This window comes from Catharus ustulatus, chromosome 5, assembly GCF_009819885.2.
Source record: "Catharus ustulatus isolate bCatUst1 chromosome 5, bCatUst1.pri.v2, whole genome shotgun sequence".
NCBI lineage: Eukaryota > Metazoa > Chordata > Aves > Passeriformes > Turdidae > Catharus > Catharus ustulatus.
In genome coordinates this window covers 1,348,235-1,368,395 of record NC_046225.1, presented here as the reverse complement: position 1 = coordinate 1,368,395, position 20,161 = coordinate 1,348,235, and the positions used below count along the sequence as shown (strand labels likewise).

The 20,161-nt window shown below is 52.2% G+C and overlaps 1 protein-coding gene across 2 annotated transcripts in view; it reads right to left on the bottom strand.

Annotated features, from left to right (window-relative positions):
* Window positions 1-230: 230 nt before the first annotated feature.
* Window positions 231-20,161, bottom strand: part of SHROOM3 (shroom family member 3) — a 103,752-nt gene continuing 83,821 nt past the window's right edge. The window contains exons 4-11 of one of the 2 annotated variants that reach the window (XM_033061067.1): window positions 18,090-18,218; window positions 12,840-16,020; window positions 10,633-10,709; window positions 6,906-7,787; window positions 5,461-5,955; window positions 4,580-4,730; window positions 1,757-2,029; window positions 231-1,207 (exon numbers count right to left, since the gene is read on the bottom strand). In XM_033061067.1, the coding sequence (XP_032916958.1) occupies window positions 848-1,207; window positions 1,757-2,029; window positions 4,580-4,730; window positions 5,461-5,955; window positions 6,906-7,787; window positions 10,633-10,709; window positions 12,840-16,020; window positions 18,090-18,218 (5,548 nt within the window). In that variant the 3' untranslated portion in view covers window positions 231-847. The remainder of the gene's footprint in view (window positions 1,208-1,756; window positions 2,030-4,579; window positions 4,731-5,460; window positions 5,956-6,905; window positions 7,788-10,632; window positions 10,710-12,839; window positions 16,021-18,089; window positions 18,219-20,161) is intronic. The other variant, XM_033061068.1, reaches the window with a different exon arrangement.

Sequence of the window (20,161 nt, the reverse complement as noted above, 5' to 3'; positions counted from 1 at the left end):
GTATTCAAAATAAAGACAGAACTTCCTCTACATTCCTGCAGTGAATTCCTTGCTTCATGCTAACTTGGACTCCTGAGATGCAGGTTGCCATAGAAGATGTTTGAACTCCAGACTCACAGAATCACAGGATCCAGAAGAGGGAAAATTTGTTATTTTCTTGGCTAAAATTTCTTTTGTAAGGCCACTTAATGGTATCTTCAGCATGTGTTGAAACAGGGTGAAGCTGCTTCTGGTAGCCCTTTATTATATTAAAAAACAACCACAACAACAGCAACAAAACCACGATGAGATGTTTCAAGCTACTGCACGACTATCTTTGGGGTTCCCTCTTTTTGTTAAGGTCTTCACAAAATACAAAATTAAATGTCTTTTCTACATACAGAACAAAGTGGAATCAAGTAACTGATTAGAGTATGTACAAAAACTTACACATTCTGTCTTGTTCTTTAAAAAATATAAATATCAATAATGTTCAGTAAAACGGGTTGGTTTTATTTTTAAGGCTTCATTCTTAGATCCTTCATTTTTTAATGAGGTGTCAGGTAGGCAGAAAAGGAAGGGAACAGAGGAGGTCATGTTTTTTATTAAATGTCATGTGTTTAATTCCTGTGAGATTCTTCCTCATCTCTGGCAGGAGGAGATTTCACTCCACATTGATTTACGTTTGCAGGAAGCAGAGGTGGAAGAAAAGGAAAATAAAACCTTTATTATTGCTATTTTTTTTTTTCCTTCATTAAAATCTTGGTTTAGACCTGTCCCTGTCCATTGTCTTTGAAGAGGACCACCTGCCAAGTCCTGGGATTAAAGGGACTCGGGCAGGGGTGTGTCCAGCTCCACCTGGGACAGGTCAGAGTGAGGAAGAGGCTGCTGGAGGTGTTTTCCCACCGAGCCCGGAGGAGGTAGCGAGTGCTGCAGCCAGGGCAGCCGCTGCTGCTGCATCTCTGGGTGTGAAGTCTGTGGGGAGACTTTCCATCAGGCACTTGAGCTGCTCCTGGCCCAGTTTGATTTTGTCGTCGAGCTCTCGCTGCTCGATGAGGAGCGCAGACTTCATCTTCACAAAGTGCTGGTAGTCCTGGAGCTGCTCCTCAGAGAGGTAGTTGCCCAGGATGTCCAAGACCACCCGTTCCCGACGGTCGAGGTTTTCCTTCAGCTCGCGGGCGTCCTCGTGCTGGCCAGCCAGCAGCTTCCTCTTCTCGTTCAGGGAACTCTGCACACCAGAGAGAGCCCTTCAGTACCAGCAGCACCACAGGCCCTGATCCCCCCTTTTTCCTCCCAGCACCATGCCTGCCACCTCTGGGGATGGCTGCTCAGCTCCCAGATGTGTGTCTAAAGCCTGGGAGAGGAGGATGAATTCCTCACTGCAGAGTGAGTGGGAACCCCGCTGAACTGGACACTGAAAATGCTCCAATAAAGTCAGGGAACTTGGCTGAAAACAACAACCAACCAGGAAAATGTGGTTTCAAACCCACCCCAAAAACGGTAAGATGTGGCTGTCCCCAGCAGAGCTGCCCTGTGTGCAGACAAAGGCTGCAGGATGCCAGCCATTTATACAGACGGGGACTAAGATTCCCAGGGACAATGTCCGAGCTAGCGCTGGTACCCGAGCGCCCAGAGCCCTGTGCTCCGTCCCGGCAGCCCCTGGAGGTCGCTGTGATGCCGTGCTGCTGGTGGCTGTGATGCCGTGCTGGTGGTGGCTGTGATGCCGTGCTGCTGGTGGCTGTGCCCCACGCCCCAGCAGGGCTGTGCCGGTACCTACCCGCTCCTCGCTGTTGGCGTTGTCCCCCAGGCTGCTCAAGACGTTCTCCACGCGGGCCAGGCGTCCCGAGAGGGACAGCAGGAGGTTCACCACCTTATCCAGATCGCCAATGAACATCTTGTACTTGTCAAACTCGTTGGGTTTGCACAGCGTGCTGATCAACAGCTCCACCTCCTCTCCCAGAGCATTATTCATCTTAATGTCTGCGAGCAGGCCCTCCTTGGCTTCCTTCAGGATTTCCAGTTTGTGGGTCAAGCTCCCGATGAGCTCAGCCTGTTGGAGGGGAAGCATTGCCACAGTGGTTGTTACCAGCATCACCCAACAAGAGGACATGGCTGCAGTTCCTGAGGAGCAGGGTCAGGTCAGCAACAGCTGACAAAGAAGGGAGGAAATGGAGAAAATGCAGAAATTCCCCACCTCAGAGACAACCCAAGTAGCCCAGCAGGTTGCACGAGGATATCTTTATTCAAAGAACATTTATAAAAGAGATCTCTGATTTGGTGCACCTATTCTGATAGCCAGCTACCTACAGATGAATGTTCTTCAAAACCTCTGGGTGAAAGGAGCTGCAGTCCCATCTCTGATGAGCCCCTCACACCCAGCCTGAAACTCCTTGAACTGCACCAAACAAGTGCCTCACACACAGAGGCATCAAGGAAGTGCTCACACCAAAGATGCTCTGGACTGACTCAGTGTCTGAACACAGAGCACACAGCCATTCTGCAGAAACACTGACACCCATTTCCCTGCAAAGAAAAGGAGGCCCCCAGGGTTACTCCAGGAACAGCACATGTGCCGGAGATCCTAATTTCTGTTAGGATTTAGTGGAAAGACATATGCAAAAGCAAGTCTCTGGCCTAGGGCTTGCAATTCTTGCTTGTGTTTACTCAGAACTGAGAGCACAGCAAGCAGGAGAAGCTCTCTGTACAACGGGTGGGGATCCTCAGTGTGTGCAGTTCGTGCACTGCTGAGGCACAAACACCTGTGTGTTCATCTGCTCTGCACACAAACACCACAGCATGCAACAAGGCAGTCACAGGGTGGCCTGAAAATACTCTCTCCAAGTCCCCTTTCCATCACAACTGAGTGTAATTCCAGGCAAGAGGCAGTCCTGCTTCAGAGGAGGAAGGATTTTCAAACACCCATCAGGCTGGACTGGCAGTGGAGCTCCCAGGCTGCTTTGGCACTGCATGGCCAGGCACCACTAGATGGAACACTTGGGTGTGCATTGCTCTGTGGCTGCTCTACAGCCTGCTTCAGCTGCCACACACATGCAAAGGCTGAGCAAAAGGCCACTAATATTCCCTGAAAACAAACATCCATTCCCTGGAATGACCTCCACTGGCTAGCAGGGTAGCTCAGGGGAGAGGGTGCAAAGGTGGTACTAAATCCCACCTCCTAAAGGTCAACCAAAACTCTTTCCTGGGCTTTCTTCCCTGAGAAGTACCCAGAGACAAAACCCAGCCCTTGCCCTTCCCTGGGGCTATGATTCAAATGCCCCCTTCCAAAGAAAGATCCTCAGCAGTTGATTGCTGGACCAAATCCCGAGGGGCAAAAGGAAGGATCCATGTTCAATGATTACAGTTATGTGGAAAAATCTCTATGGCAGGACTCCATGGAGTGGTATCAAAGTCTGGCATTAACCTCAGCAAGTTTTCAGGTGGATGGAGCTGCTGGGAAGTGGCAGCTGTTCCTCCCTGCTCCAGCAGATTTGCTCTCCAACTGTAGCAGGAGGCTATGGGGCTCCTGAGAGCGAGGTACCTTTGTTCTGAAGGCCTGTGACTTAGGCTTGTGTTCATTAATCAGTGACCCTCCTGCAATCCCAAATACCTGCCAACAGAGCTCCTTTCCATACTTACACTGGAAATGAGCTTGGTTTGTCCAAATGATCTCCAGAGGAGCTGCCTTCTCAGGTAACCCTCAGGAGCCGCTTCTCAGGAAGCCTGTGCTGATGTTCCTGCACACAGACAAGAGGCCAGACTGTGCTGCCTGGGCCTGATCACTCCCATCTCTTTCTGGCTTTCCATGCAAATGTCCTTTGAGGCCTGGGACTTGCTCCCCGTGGCAGGCTTATGGTGCAACACCCTTGTCTTGTTCAGTCGCACCTCACCTTTCACCTTGGTATGAGCAGGCAGATTTTGAAGGGAATCCAAGGAATGTTATGGATGTGGCAGGGGCTGCCATTCCCTTTGGAGCTGGGTGCCCACAACCAGTGGCTTGGGCCAGCTATTGAAAGCAGCAGGCAAAGGGCCTGGGCAAATGCTTTTGATTAGTGACCCACCTGAATATTTGTGACCCAGAATTCATGCAGGGCCACAGAAAGAAGTGGTGGTGAACAGAAAATGAAATCTGGGCTGTGCTACTCTGTCCATGGCAGTGTGGGATGGTTTAGACTTAGGAAAACTGACCTGGGAAAGTCCTGGGAAAAGATCTCCTGCACTCAGTGCAGTCACTAGCTGGACTGTCCTTGTTTCCAACCCAGGCTGGCCTTGCACCACTTGCTTCACCTATCCCTTTTCCTTCCTTGCTGCAGAACAGAGACTGCTCCTGCCAGTCTGTACACTCAGCATTTGGCATGATCCAGGCCCGCCTCAGGGTGGTGCAAGATTGGTACTCAATTTGCAGTGAGTAATTCAGATTAACTCTCTTATACAATTTGGGTTGCTCTAATGAAGCTTCATAGGCAGCCTAACCGCTCCCACGCAATTCTGGGTGCTGCCAAAAGCTGACATCAAATAGAAATGCACTTCACTTCAGGGCTTATTGTTATTATTATTTCAGGAATGTGAGCAGCAAACAAACAGAGCTGTGTGCTGAATTTACCTTTTTCTCATTGATGTCCAGCAGCTCTTCTTCCTCACCTACTTCTTCTGGCAAGTCCTTGATTTTATTCAGCAGCTCAGCTTTGGGTGCTGAAACGCTGTAGTAAGCAGGGCAGGTGACGAGGGTGACAGGAGCTTCCTTTTCCTCTCTCCTACACCACAGTGAAGAAAAAGGAAGAGTTCAGTCTGAGCCTGACTTTTCCCACATGGCTTTCCAGGACTCCCTCTCTGGTACCTTTCCAGTGTGATCACCCCCCCGGCCAAGGCAGATTCCTGCCCTCAGGAGGTGCATGTCAGCTGCTGTCACAGCACAGCACGGCCACTGGGTTGGGGCATTGATTTCCCTTGCTGGAGGTGGCCAGTCTGACCCTACCTGGCATCATGCAGTACACCTGACTTCTGGACAGCTCTCCAGTTCCCACTTGGAAGTCTCTGCCTTAAAAAACCCGCACTGGAGGACTTGGGCTGATCCTGTAATAAGTAGGTCCCCTCATCCCTCCTTCCAGAATTTGGCCCCTTGTTATTTCTCTGCCTGCCATTATTTTTGTCCTGATTTTCCTTTTGTATCTCTGTTCCTTTGCTTTGAACTGAACTGCTTCAGATTACTAAGGTTCAGACAGCATAAATCTAATTATTATCTCCAGGATGTTTCTTTTCCTGCTCTGTTCCTAAGCTCAGCATTGATTTCTACACAGCCCAGAGAGGCGAGCTCAGAGCCCAGAGCCCAGCTCATGGGAAAGGCTGTTTGGAAATGCCCTGCCAGGCCTCACAGCTCTGAACTGCAAAACTCACTGTCACCTATGACAGGCAGAAAAATTTGGCACAGGGGGTCCTTAGAAGCAAGGGAGCAGGGAGCAGGGAGCTCTGCCCAGCAGTGCTTACCTGTCACCCGCCACTGCCGTCCTGCTGCCTTGTGTCTGCGACATCTTCCTCTTCATGTTGTTCTCCTTCAGCACGCTGGTTCCACCGGGGAAAATCCCTTCCATCAGGTCCATGGTTGTCTTCATTTTGGAATCTGGATCCAGGATATCAGCCAGAGACTTGTCTTTATGCACAATTTCTTTTGCTAGTGCCTCTGACTTGATATCCTCTGGGGTCTTGTTCTTTGCCTTCACTGGAGGTGCTGTGCTGGTTATCCCGGAGTCCAGGCTGGCATTTTCCAGTGCTGGCTCTCTGGGGTTACCTTCAGGCTGAGTTATGGGCTGTCTGTCAGTGCTCTGAGGCCCTTCAGAAGAAGCAGGGGACTGATGCTGCTGATCCACAGCAGATGGAGAGCCAGTCCTCTTTAACGACGTCGGCCAATTATTTTCACCGGTGCTGGTGCCCAACCCTGTTATCTCCCTCTCAGCCAGGACTTTGGGAAAGCTTTTGAAGCTGCTATGGACAGAAACATTCTGTGAGATGAAGAAAAACCTACCACTCAGGATCACTGTGTGGTTAAGGCCTACAAGAAGTGAGTTTTCCTTCCCTCTCACTTGTTTTTGTGTCTTGCTTCTCATCCAATATGGAGGGTCCACAGTGTGAAGCCACTGGCACCAGAATGGTTTTGTCCCTTCAACCTGGGCACTGCTGGATTGTCCTTCCAACGCAGAAGGAACTAGTGAACAGCAAGTCACTTTGTTTTCCACTGGCAGGCTGGGGACATTGTGTCTCCCCACCCAGGAGTGCCATCCTGAGCAGCCTCTACCCATTTGTCCTTGCTGTGTTGGAAATGCCAATCACTACTACAGCCCCAGCCAGATTCTCCCCAGATGGATATCAGAGCAGCTCCCTGGGAGTGAGGGAAGCTGTGCTCAGTTCAACCACCTGGGCACCTCGCCCAAATCCTATCCTTCACGAGAATTTCCCTATACAGCTTGACTGTGACATATTTGCATTGTCATTTCTTGGCAGACAGTCACTGTTTCATAACAGCGTTACTTTGTGCCAGGTCCAGAATATATTCTGGGAAATACTAACTGTTTGGAAAAACCCATCATGGATTTTCACAGCTGTCTCTCAACATCCAGTAACTGGAAGGAGCCAGCAGCCACTCCAGCTCTGTGCTGGAGAGAGTCAGAATCAATGTGCAGGGAGAACCAGCCCAGGAGTGTTCCCCCCCAGTCCTGTGTCCTGGGGGATTTGGGGAGCACCTGTCAGTGCACCTGCTGGGGACCCTTGAGGCTGCTCTTGGCACAGCAGCAGTGTGTCTGTCTGTCCCTGTGCCCTGACAATGTGCTCAGCCAGCAGCTGGGGGTCCCAGGGCCCGAGGGATGAGCCCCACCTGTCCCAGCCCTGCATTTCTGACTGTATATGGCCCGAGCCGCCGCACTCCAGCCCGCCCTTACCTCACGCCGGCCTCCTCTGGGAGCCGGGGGGATTTGTCTCCAGCTGCCCCGTGGCCCTCCTGGGGAGGGGGAGGAGGTGGGAATTCCTGCGTGCCGTTGGCAGAAGTGCAAGAGCTCAGCTCGGGGAGAGGACGGGACGGCGGCGGCGGGGAGAAGGGCGCTTGGGAAGGCGTGACAAACACCTCATCGTCCTCCTCGTCCTGCAGCGACGGCGGCGGCGGCGTGAGCTGCAGCCCCGACTCCGAGATGTGGAGCTGGGGAGAAGGAGTCTCTGGGTCGGAGGAAGTGCTGCTCTGCGTGGGCAGGGACTCCCACCTCTGCGAGGGCTTGGAGGCCGCCGGAGGGGACGCGGCGGCCCGGGCGTAGCTGCCGTCTTTGGCCGGAGGAGCCCACGCCACCTTGGGTGGGAGGGACCTGTGCAGCGGCCCGGCTTTCCTCCTCCACAGCAGCTCCTCCGCGGCAGTCTCGGGGGATCTGTCCTGGGCAGCGTCCAGAGGCTGTGCCTGAGTGCTCCCGCTGCCCTCGGGGGACACAGCCTCTCGTGTGGCGTGGTGCTGCCTCGGGGCCTGGCTGTCACCTGTGCTCTGCACGTCTGAGGGAGCCTGGGCAGGCGCGCTAGGGGAACAGTGGCCAGACCCAGCAGGACTAAGGTTAAGGAACAGAGGTTTAAAGCCTTGCTTTTGCTCAGCATAGTGACTCCTCGCCTCTGCTGGGGCTGGGAAAAACGCAGAAGTCCTGCTATCTGGCCTGGAAAGTTCTGAGAGCTTGTGATTCTCGAGCAGCGCGGCAGGCCCAGTGACCTCTGTGCTGCGGAGGGGACGGGGATAGCAACTTGGGAGCGCCATCTTCTCTGAGAAGCTTCTTTCTTTCTTGCTGAAAGACCTAAATACCAAGAGACAGACCACAGTAAGATTAACAGCCCATCAGTGAGCAGGAAAACTTATTGTGCATCTCCTTAATGGGCAAGTTATCAACACTATCAGAGGCCAGCATCACTGCTGTGCTTTGAAACTGGAAGTGAAATCCTGAGCCAGATCCATTCCCTCTCATTTTCAGCATGTGCTACATCACACATACAGCAAGCACCACGCCAGTAACTCAATGCAAAAAGTATTAGGAAAACCTAATGCCTGGCCTCCTTTCCTGCCCTGCTTTCAATTTTGTTTGTTACAGATGGAGTGAGCAGCAATTGTTTTAAGATAGACTATTTGACGTTATCTGCCATCAAACTCCGCTCTCAACTGCTTGCAATCTTAAGAATTTCAGCTCAATGGGCCAAATATTCCCATAATGTTATCTGTTCCATTTGGAAAGGTGCCATTAAAATGATTCAACTGTCTCCAAGAATAAAGCAAGGCCAAAAAATGCACTATTTCAACAATGGAGAAAACTGAAAAAAGCTCTTGCAGCCTTGGAATCCTGCTAGAAGAAAGAATTCCTGGCAGACAGGCAGGTGTGACAAACACCAAAGCCAACACATTCCAACTGCACGTGGATGTTAAGGCTGCAAAGGCAGCAGATGGAATTACTCCTCACAGGTCTTTTGGGGTGCTCACATGTGAGCCTGAGAAACAGTGTCTGGGCCTTGGAGTCAGGATCCTGCTTGGAATCTAGAGCCAAGCCTATTTGCCTGTCTGGCTGTTGAGCTGTAAAACAAACTGAGCAGTAATAATGGCACTGGCAGATGCACGAGAAGGTGGCCTGGAACCAGGAGCCCATATCATAAACCAGTAAAATACAATGAATCTCTACTGCCAGAGCATTTTCTGTTCTTGAGATGCATTGTCAAATAATCCCCACACTGCCAATCTGTGATGCTGGACACTTGGCCCCCACATTTGTTCTCAGATGTACTGGTACAAATTAAGAATAACTCTGTCAAAGACATGGGTTGTTCTGGCTTTATTCTGGTGTGACTGAGAATAGAATTTGGCAGCCTGTGCCTGGGGGTGGGGAAACTCTCCAGACAGGCTGCTCTTGGTACTGTCTGTGGTTTCTGGACAGTAGCAGTGAGTATTCTTTTCAGATGCTCAGTGTTTGTTGGGGACGCCAGATGGTGATTCTCTAATTCAGAGATCTCTCCTACTGTGGAAGCAACTGTGGATTCTAAAACTGGTGGAGCAGTTCCCAGCGTCGTGTGACACCTGGGGAGCAGAGGAAGAGCACGTGTGACTGGACCAAGTGATTGCTGACCTAAGTTTTCCTCACTAACCACCTGACTGTTTCCCTCCTCAAGCATGAGAGCTAGCAGGGATGGTCCCATCTCCTCTCCAGCACAGGAGGCACTTGTGTCCCAGGGAAACCTAGAAACATAATTCCTACTGCCTAACTTGCCTTCCTGAAGGGCCCATGCATGGAAAATACTCCTATCCTTTTGTTTCATCTTTTGGGAAATCCAGTTCTGAGCAAGAAGGGAAAGCAAGCTCCCACCTCCCAGCAGAAATGTGCTTGTGGAGCAGGCGGGATGCCTGTGCTGCACAAACATCATAAAACTGTTAATAACCAATAATCTTTGTGCAGTGAAGCATGAAAATGAGAAACCTGCATTTCGTGCCCCAATAAACTTGTTTTCAGTCTGGGTGTTCAATCCCATTACTTGGAAAATAGGTTGAGGAAAGAAAAGAAATAAAAGGAAGGCACAAGTAGTGATTGAGCAGCAGAATGAAATGCCATCTCTAGGAGGGAAGGGGAGGCAGGAGGAACTGAAACAGCTGCATTGTTCTCTTAGGGAAAAACATGGAAAAAGTTACTCCAAATCAAAGTAAACGAGTGTGTTTTAAATAATCCCACAAGGATGTGCCCGAAGGCAGACTGAGTCCCTTTAAAACAACATTTATGTGTTCTTAGGGCAAAAATGGCCAGAAGTATGATCAGCCAGAGTAGGAGCCTTGCTCTGCTTCCAGCTGTCACTCCCTGAGCCAGAGCTGCATGGAGAAACCTTTGGAGACAGCAGTGTTAACTCCCACTGTGGCCACAGAGAGGGCTGGCATTTACTGCAAGTTTGTGAGGAACAGAGCTCCTTTGTGAACAATGCTTTTAGTCCCTCTTGATGGCTTTTACTGTAATGGGAGTTAGCTGTTTGGGCACTCGGGGCTTAGGGCAAACATCTATTTATTATTTAAATGTAAATACAGCACGATCAACTTCAGCTCTCATTAACTTCAAAACAATCCGGGGCTAAGTGGAGACTTACATAAGTCCTAAGACATTGAGTTTTGTGCTTACACTTTTCTCTTTTTAAAAACATTTCTCCCTACCCTGTTGATGAGCAAAACATCCTGCCTGGATGAAGAGAAGCAGCCCAAAGGCCAGCTCCCAGTTGAGCGGGATTAAGGAAATATCCTGGGTTTAGTCCCTGGCTTTTGGGGAGGCAGATAAAACCTGCCAGAACAGGACACGGAGGTATTTTTTCCTTTAGGATCCTTCAGTTATGGTATCATCCAATGTGAGTTTCAAGAGCAAATCAAACACATCCTAGAAGTTATGTAAGTGGAAATTTACTGCACAAACATGCTCCACAATGACACGAAGAGGACTTGATAGTAAATTAATGTCTGTAGTGAAAGAAAAAAGCTTGTAGCAACTCCTCCAAAGCCTGCTGTGCACAGCACATGTGTAGCTGTGTTTGTGCAGGTCTTGGCTCTTGACAAGCCATGAGAGCTGCTGCAGGCAGGGGATGGGCAGAGCTGGCCCTGCAGTGACACAGGGGACATGGACACACACCCACCTGGCTCCTGCGCTCACCACGTAGAAGGGATCCCTCACCATGGGGCTGAATTCGCTGCTCTCCCTTCTCAGCAGCTCCTGGGGTACCAAGGCAGCGTCAGCAGCCAGCAGAGAGCAAAACAAAATACCAAAACATGGATCAGAATGCCTTCCAAAGCCTGAGAGCAAGTCATTCCCCATGGTTATCCACTCCTTCCTATCTCTAAACAAATTCCTGCAGTGACAGTGCAACGTGATTTGTATGCAGCTTACAAGGAACATCAGGCACTGTACACAAGGCCCTGAAAAACGAACAGTGAGTGAGACAGAGAAGTCTGCTGCTAAACTGGAAATAGATATTTCCCACCAAAAAAATCTGAAAAGGACAAAAGAAATCTAATAAATAATAATTTTAAAAATCACCCTGTTGGTTTGGCTTTGACTGCCATATTTATAGCTGTGGGTTTGCATTGGAGATGGATCAGACACAAACCTAATGAGGGTTAGGTTAGCACTCCAACATACACTTGCCTTTCAAACAAACCCCATGGACTGGTGCATATGCTGGAAGTCAAGCTAGGACTTAAGAACAGGATTTTCACATGCTGCCTATGGGACTAATCCTTGCTCCACAGGTGGTTACAGCTAAATCCCTCTGGGAAACAGCCATAAGGGCTGTCCCCTCTGCAGTGCCTGAACTGAGATCCTGTGAGCACGTCTGCAGTGCTCTTCAGCCTCTTCCTCAACTTGGCTTCCAACAGGCAGAACCTATGGTTTGGCTGCTGAGTATATGAACAATTAAAAATGAGCCAGGAGGGGAAATAAAGTTCTGAAGAACTGCCCTGTACTTCCTGCCTGATAAGAGCTGGGCGAGGAAAAATGAATTGGGGCTGCTTGTCATCCAACCTGTCAGTGCAAAGTACAATTTGGCGATTTTTGTCTCTCTGGATGTTTGGTTTTGTTGCTGCTTTGACTGGCAAGTGTGACAAAATGGCACAGGTGGGCCTGGTGCCTGCCTGGGGTGGAAAAACACTGATGGTGGGATGAGACAGGGGTGGTTCTGGAAGTGCATTCCGGTCACTTGATATTCTCAAGCTGCTTTTTTAATTCACTCTATTTAAAGACGTGGTGTGGGGGCTGAGGGCTGCTGAGGGAGGATGTGTAAAATGAAGCACAAGTGAGTTTGGGAGGGCAGCTTCTTCCCCCCAATCCAGTTTGGTCCATTTGTGGGATGCTGCCCAGAGCCTCCTCTCATCACTTGACTCAGGACCACTCTGTCACTCCTGGATAATTTGCTCTGGGCCAGCAGCGAGTGCAGGAGTAGAAGGAGATGTCCTGGATCCCAGCTGCCCTGGAAGTATGTGAGCCTCTCCAAACACTCAGCCTATTTGGGGCTAGGAGTCTGTCCACACATTTTAGTCGTTTGCTGCCCCTCTGTAATGAATGCAGCCTGGCATGGAAAAACAGGGATGGGGCAGCAGACCCAGCAGTGCTGTAAATCCATGTGGCTCCACCAGCTGCAGTTTCCTAAATAGGTCTGAACAGATTTCAGCCAGCTGAAGAGCTGGCCTGGGCAGTTGTTCTTTAAGAATTTAGCCTGGTTCTACTGTTTACCATCATCAGAGTCAGTTGAATTCCCCATCTGTGACATCAGTGCAATGTTCCCAACCACCAAGCAGGGGACATGGGAGGGCCAGGGTCTCTGTTCAGTTTTCTCTGTGATGTTTCCCTCCAAGCCTGGAGGCTAAACATAATGGTTATTTGGCAGTGCCTCTGCCCAGCACTTCCCAGCACTGTCAGCCACAGTGGAAGCCAAGGCAATTCCAAGCAGCCTCTAATCCTCTCTACTTTGCATCAGGAAAATGGAAATCATCTTAGTGGGACACTCCACCAGAAAAGTGCTCAGTGCTTCTCCAGTGCTGCTGGCAGGTAAGGACAGGACACCTCAGATGGGATGTCCAGAGCAGCTACAACACACCAGCATATGCACTGAAATCCTGAAATCCTAGCATCCCTGACACCCCTGGCACAGCCCAGCAGGGAGAGAGCTGAATCCCACCAGTGGTCTGTTCATTGAGGTGCACTGAAGTGCCTCAGCACATGCTGAATCTGTCTCTAATCGCTGCAGCCCTAGCCATGAGCGTACATCAGCCTATTCCCTGATATCCTCTCCCATTCCCTGGTTCTGAGAGCCCCACCTGTGGCTGCACTCATCCCATTCCCACATACCTGGTGCTTCTTATCTGCCGTGGGAGAGGACCTGGAGCGCACGTGCACAGGGACCGGCCGATTGTCGTACCTATCGAGCAAGTCTTCCACAGACACGGATTTCCCGGATTTCCTGCCCGTGGAGGGTGCTTCCAGCACCTGCTCCTGCTTCCTGTAGCGGGGCTGGCCCTGCATGCCCAGCAGGTCTGTCTGTGTGCCTTTGGTGACATCCGACCTGGCTCTGTAATCCCGGCACCTCTCTGGCTTGGGCCGGCCGGTGACCAGGCTGTCCTGGCGCCCCGGCACCTTCTCATCTCCACTCGTGTCCAAGTAGTCCAGGAGCCCAGGGGGAAGGGTGGAAGAGACGCGTCCCGTCCTGGAGAGCCGCTCTATGGACTCCCTGCGGCGGAAAAGGTTCTGCTCCTGCAGGGAGTTCATGCTGGAGGCGGAGGACAGGCTCTGGCTGTCGGGGCCACCCAGCTGCAGGTAGGAGCTGTGGGAGCGCTCGCGGAGCAGCCCCATGTCCTGCGAGGACGGCCGCCGCCCCGTTTTGCGCTCGATGTAGTCGGCCAGGGCGCTCTGCTGGAGCTGCTTGAGCTCCGGCTTGGACAGGCTGGCTGTGGAGGAAGCTTTGCCGTCCCTCTCGAAGATCTTGCGCCGGTCGGCCACCGTGTTCTCCGGGAAGATAAAATGGGTGCTTTTCTTCTGGAAGGAGAAAGGTGATGGCTCCCCGTCCGAGATGCCCACCTCGTTCATCTTCTCGGGCTCGGAGTAGGAGCGCTTCTTCTGCTCCACCGTCAGCCGCTTCCGGCCCCCGATGCGCAGCACGTGCTGCGTCCTGCTGTAGTCCAGGCTGGAGAAGCCCCCTTCCGTGGGTGTGATGCTGTGCCTCTCCTTGGGGGTGTGTGGGGACGCCGCCGTGCTCCTCATGCCCACGTGGGCCGAGGCAGGCCTCTGGGGCACCCTCTTGGGCACGTTCCCGAACGGGGGGCTGATCCGCCGGAACGAGGTGGCCCTTAGCACCCTGGACTGGGCATCTTTAATGCTGTTCCTGTAGGCCCTGTTAAAGGACGTGTCCAGCTGCGACCCGTGCGCATCCTGCATGTTATCCTTCCAGAACATGTCCTTCTCAGGCTCACCTCCCAGCTGGAATGTGCTTCTGCTCCGTGGAAGCTGAGCTGCCCTTACTTGCACCTCACTTTCAGGACACGGGCTGTAGTACTCACTGGGTCTCGCCTGCTTCACCGACGCCACCATCTGCAGCTCTACAGGGTGCCAGTCAGCCTCTTCCAGCTTCCCGTTCCTGACGGACGGGCTGGAGCCCCTGCCTGCCTCACTGGGCAGCTTGCTCCTCGTGTCCTCTGGGCTGTGCACGGAGCACCGTGTGACAGCGGGCTGGCTCGTCCTGCTCGGCCCATAGTGCTGGCCAAAGCTGGGAACGCCGGCGCTCTGGGGCCGGGGAGTGCTCTGCTCCCGCTGCTCAAACTTGTTGACCTTCTCCAGCACTGAGCAGCGGGGCTTGCCAGCCTCTGGTTTGCTATAGGAAAAGCTTTGGGTGCTGCTAGAGCTGAGCCGGCTCCTCCCGAAATCCAAGGTCTTTGGGAGCTGAGGAGAAGGGGGATCTTTGCACTTTGGCTCAGCAGCTTGGAACAGAGCCATGCTTGTGCCCTCCTCCTCCTGCCTCGTGAAGGCCTGTGGGTCCACATCGCTCCACTGCCTGTGCCCCTGTTCCCTGTGATCCTTCTCCTCTCTGCTGCTGCTGTTCAGGAAGGACAGTTTGGTGTTGGAATAACCCTCGCCTGGTTGCGTCTCCCTTACCTCAGCACTGCTTTGCCTCCTGGAGCTCTCTGGGATGTTCTGCAAGGAAGAGAAGCCGTACTGCTTGGCCTTGCTGTGACCCCAAAGGGGGGGAGCACCAGTGTCTCTCTCGTTTACCTGTGCGTTGCCATTTCTGTCCTCCTGGGATCCAGGTGTCCAGTCCTCTTTGGGCTGGTAATGGGTTTTCCTCTCACTAGCATCCCTCAGCTGGGGCTGTGGACTCTGGAAAACAGGCTTGGAGGCCTGTGTGGTACCTGTGGAGTCTCGGTGGCCGTGTGCTGCCTTGTAAAGGGGTAACAGCTCCTCCTTTCGCGACACAGCCAGGCAGAGCTCCGGGCCTGCTGCGCTGGGAGGCTTCTGCTGGATGAGTTTGGCTTCGTGCTTCCTCTCAGTGGCAGGGGGCTGGTAGAAGATGTTCGACCTGTTTGTAGTGCTTTGGTTTCCATTCTCATCCGAACCCAGGGTGCTGCTGGCTGCAGCCGTGTCGTACGAGGCCGGGAGGGCTGGGGAGTACCCGCTTTCTTTGGCCAGAGCTGGGTAAAGCGTCCCGGTGCTGCTGGCGGAAGGCCGGGGCACCTGGGCGTAGTGCGGCTCTGGGGAGGGAACGGCGTACACACCGGTGGGCAGCAGGGGCTGCCCCGGCTGCGCTGCCTGGGAGTAGCTCTGCTTGGCCTTCACGGTGGGGCTGCTCTCCGGGCTCTTCTCCACCACGGTGTGCAGGTGCCCGTCTCCAAAGGGCGCTTTCAGCAGCGGGCCCTGGGGCAGGGAGCTGGCGAGCGGTGCCCAGGCCCCTTTGGGCTGGGTGCGGCCGGGCTTGCTGGGCTCCGGGCCGGAGCCGTGGTGCCTGATGGCCGCGTAGCTGTCGCTGCGAGCGGGAGGCAGCGGCGGTCCCGCGGGGGGCTGGCTCCTGCTGTCCGGCTGCGCCCAGGAGGAGCCCGCGCTGTGGCGGCCCGAGGCGTGCGGCCGGCCGTGGCCGTGGTCCCCGCCGGGCAGCAGGGCCGAGGGCGGCACCTCGTACTCGCGGGAGACGCGCTGCTGGGCGTCGTACACCGTGCGCACGTAGCGGATGTCCGCCTGCCGCATGGGCTCGGGCAGCGCCCCGCGGGGCTGCGCCGGGCAGCACGGCTGCTCCCGGCCCGCCGGACCCGCCGCGTACTCGGGGATGCTGGAGTTGGTGGAGAAGGAGCTGTAGGCCGAGTCTCTCTTGCTGTGCAGGTGGGAGAGCTGGTCGATGCTGTTGGTGGATTTGGCCGGGGACAGGTGGCAGGGGTGGTAGGCGGGGGAGGAGTGGTCCAAGCTCTCCATGCTGCCCCGGGAGCTGTACTGGTCGGGGCTCCTCCTCAGATAGCCATGCTCGTACGCAGAGAGATCGCTGGTGGAGGAGCTGGGGGACAGCGAGAGAACAGTGAAAACCGGCAGAGGAGAGGCACAGCGACTTATAAGTGAGCTCAGAAGCAAGATGTTTAGTTTTGAGATGAAAACCCATATTTGGGCCTCGCTCCATCCCCTGTCTGGAGTCATCCCAGTTCACAAAGAGGAACTGCTTGACATTGCAACACATGGCTCTTATTTACCACAGAAGGGTGGGAGGGAAATACAGACAGAAAGATGGTGCATCTCTGGAGCCAGAGAGGATCAACCCCACCCTGCAAACCCATCCAAAGCCCTTGGAAAGCTGAATGAGCACCGACGCCACTGAGGAGGAGGAGGAGAGGAGCACGAGGGGCGTTCTGGGGAAGAATCTAATCTCTTTCTTTTTTTCCCATTTTATTTCTTTTTATGGAGATGAAGGCTATGCCCTGGCAGGATTCCTGGAAATTCAGCTGTCCCAAGGATGGTTTGTTTGCTGTGAGAAAACTAAGCTGACAAGCAGAGGAGAGATGTATGTCCCTGTGCACGGAGGAAAGCGGGGTGCAACCATAGAAACAGTCTGAGAATTCCCAGCAAGTCTGCACTGACACCTCTTCTTGTAGCTTAGCAGGTGCAGGTACACCTTGGCACTTTCTCTGAGGTGTCCAAAGAGGACTCATGGCCACTAGGGAAGTGATCAAAATAGAAGGATATTCAGAGATCTTTCTATCCACAGGAAGGGAGCTCTTTGTGCCAGTCACAGTGCCTTTTTTACATCTCACAAGGGGACATCAAACTTCTGCAGCCCTGGCTAATCTCCCCTTCCAGATTCGAGCAAATACACTGAGCACTGGAGAGTGTAGCCTGAGAATTTCACTTTTCTTTCCTCTCTTCCCAGCTTGCCTTCCTCAGGCAACACTTTTTCTGGTTCCCCTACATGTGGTGTCCTGGCAGAGCCACAGGGAAGTAGCAGGAAGGGAAGAGCAAGGCACAGAGCTGGAAGCCGGCTCCAGATCACATCCTAAACAAGGGACAGACCCAGAGGGGAAGGCTGCAAAGGATGAGGAAAGGCAGAAGGAAGCCTGCTCACAGCAGCTCTGCAGAGAGATGCAGGGGAACACAGGCAGGAAGAGATATGGCAAATCTCAGGATGAAGCTGGTTTACTCATTTAAATGCACCACTCTGTTTAGGATTCAAACAAGCATCACCCTTGGCAATGCCCAGCACAGCCCTAGCCAGCTGGCCACTAGATGTTCCCCGTGCTCCTCCTCAAGCACCCGGGAGACAGAGCCATGCTGCCAAAGGCTCTGCCAGGAACTGCCTGGGAAGCAAAGCCCCTTGGTGGGAAAGGAGTACACTCCAGCATGAGCTGTGCTGAGGCCACAGACAACACACTTTATTTTCTGCAACCATCTCCTCACTTCCATTAATGCTCTTTTTTTGCCTTTCCTCTCCTCTGCCAAGGATCAGTCTTGCCAGTAGCAGAAAGTGATGTTTCAATCCCAGAGGCTACAACAGAGAGTTTCAAACCCTTCTGCCTCTCTAGGGAAAATCTTTCAAGGGCAGAATTTAAAGCTGTCCTTCCTCAAGCTGCCCTGCACGTTCAGCTGTGATAGAGCTGACTCCTGCAGAAAGCCAGTGCCAAACCAGGAAATCCCTCCCTGAACTCCTCACCCTGGGAGCTCTGTGGCTGATGCACTGTTGGCTGCTCTGTTACACTGACAGGCTCTGCTACCTACACCCTTTTTTCCTCCTTTTTTTTCAATAGGCCAGTCTAGACTTTGGATTTCTTTTCCTCTGCTGGGCAAACAATCATGCTGTTTCTGTCTGGGGACATCCACAGAAAGCTCTATCAGTATCCTGGCAGTGGGCTCACATCTTCATAGGAAGGAGGATTTTTAAAGCAGTTAATTTCCTAGCTGTTAATCACTTATAAGAGGAAAGCAAAGCCACTTTATCTCAGAAAAAGGAACTGAAGCCTTCCTAACTCCAATCTGAACCCTGGCTGTTTGTAAATCTGTCCAGCTGTACCGAGGTGACTGGTACCAGTTTCCCACTACACCTCTGCCCCTCCCTTCCCTGCACAGCTGTGCAGTGCTTACCTGGAGTGGTAGGACTGATGCCAAGGGGTGCCAAGCGTACCCTGAGATATTTGCATCATGCTGGGATCGGGGTGGTTCTCCGCGAGTTTGGTGGAATGCCAGGAGTGAGGTCGGCCTGGAGTCTCTCGCCTAGGGGAAAGGAGAAGGGGTTTGCACATCAGCAACAGGCAGCTCTCCCAAGGAACATGGATGTGAACTCAACACCAACATTTCAAACTCCTTGTGCTCATTTGTGCTTCACTGCTGTGCTTTTGTCCATTCCAAGCAAGTCCCACAGTGGCAGTGTGTGAATGTCCCTGACATTCCCACAACGTTCCCTCCTCTCAGGTTTGCACAAGTGGCTCACTGGATGCCATGAGGGGGTGGGAGCCTGCACAGGGACTTTTGATCTCTCCTCGAGGCTGCTAAAAATGCAGGACGAGACGTGACAACCAAGCACTGGCAATGTGTGTCCCTGGCATCCCACCCCGGGCAGACAGCTGTCCCCAGGGTGTGTCCCCAGGCGTGGCACGGCACAGCTGCCCTTTGGTGCCTTCACTCATCAGCTCCAAGGCCTGTGTCTGTCAGCCCTGGAGAAAAAAACACCACTGACACCTTATTTAAAGCACAGAGTGCTGCAATGGAAAGCCAAAGCAGAGGATTAGTGACAGAGTCCCCTGAAGAGGCCACACAGCCTCTCCATTGCCACAGCCTTTGGGCTTGTCCTTAATCCTGCTGTTTTCCACGAGGGATCTCTCCCCTGCTCTAGCACTCATTTCCACAGTCTCTCACTCTCTCCCTGGGAGAAGGAGGAGCAGCACTGGACCTGTGTCCCACTGAAATGTGACAGCTTGCAGGACAATTCTGACTACATAAATGCAAAAGGAGGATATGACACATCTTTAATCTTTCTCTCCCTGAAAAATCCACAGTACAGCATGTCCTGAACACATGAGCACATAGATTAAAATGCCCTTGGCACACAGACACTGAGAGAGGATTCTACCAGTACTGCCTAAGATTGGGAAAATAAATGGTACAGCAAAGTGCAGAAAGTTAAAAGTGCTTTTTAGGGTCGGGTCCTTCCCTAGTACCAGTTAACATCAGCACTCACTGATGTTCTACAGTGTGGAAAAGCACAGAGAGCAAGAGGCAGAGCTATTCCTCCTGCATTTTTTCCATACAGGTTTCAGAAGTGCTGGTTATTTCCTCATTGTCTGCTAAAAGAAGGAAGAAAAAGGGACATACTTTTCCCTTTAACATCTGTTGTGGCAGGACTGTCTTAAGGGAAACTGGACAGGAGGTCTGCACAGGGCAAGCTGAACCCAAGACCATTTTACCTTTCCATGTGCAGGTGTGTTTAAGACAGAGCTCTTCTGTTAAGCTCCTTGCCTAGAACACAAGGAACCTGGACACTGCCAGATGGGAAGTTTTGTCAGCTTCCCTTTCTTTATTAAGAATAACCCACATTCTTGCCTTTTCCAGCACCGATATTTAAAGATTTTAAGTACTTTAGTGGAGTACAGGCCATCAGCATCAGTTTTTCGCTTGGGAAAATGAACAATCCTGTGCAAGGCATGTTACCCCTTGGTTTAATCAGTAGAAACAGTGAGGGAGCTGTGTAGCCAATCATCTGAGCCACAGGTATTTTAAACTCTTTTGTTTGGTATCCTTGTAACAATGCAGCAGGTGGACAGCTGTGAATTTTAGTCACAAGACACAAGGTACCAGCTTAGCAGCTCTGGGTGGGATAACTGTTTCCACACCTGCCCAGTCCTGGAAATGTGGCAGATCCTGACTGACCCCAGACAAACTGGCTGAGTGATAAAACCTGCAAATGCACCAGCTAATGCCTGACCTGAGTGAAGATAAATAAATCATTATTTAACTGGTGTTATTTTGGTGCAGCTAAGTTGCCTTTCAAAACCAGGAGCAATAGGTGACACTTTGGCACAGGAGCTGTAGTATTTAAAACTGTAATAATTACAATAACAATAACAACCCAACCTCATCATCTTATCGTTTATATATTCTGTACTGTACTCGTAGAGGTGTTTGGACAACCTTATTACTGAAAAATTCTTGATTTCAAA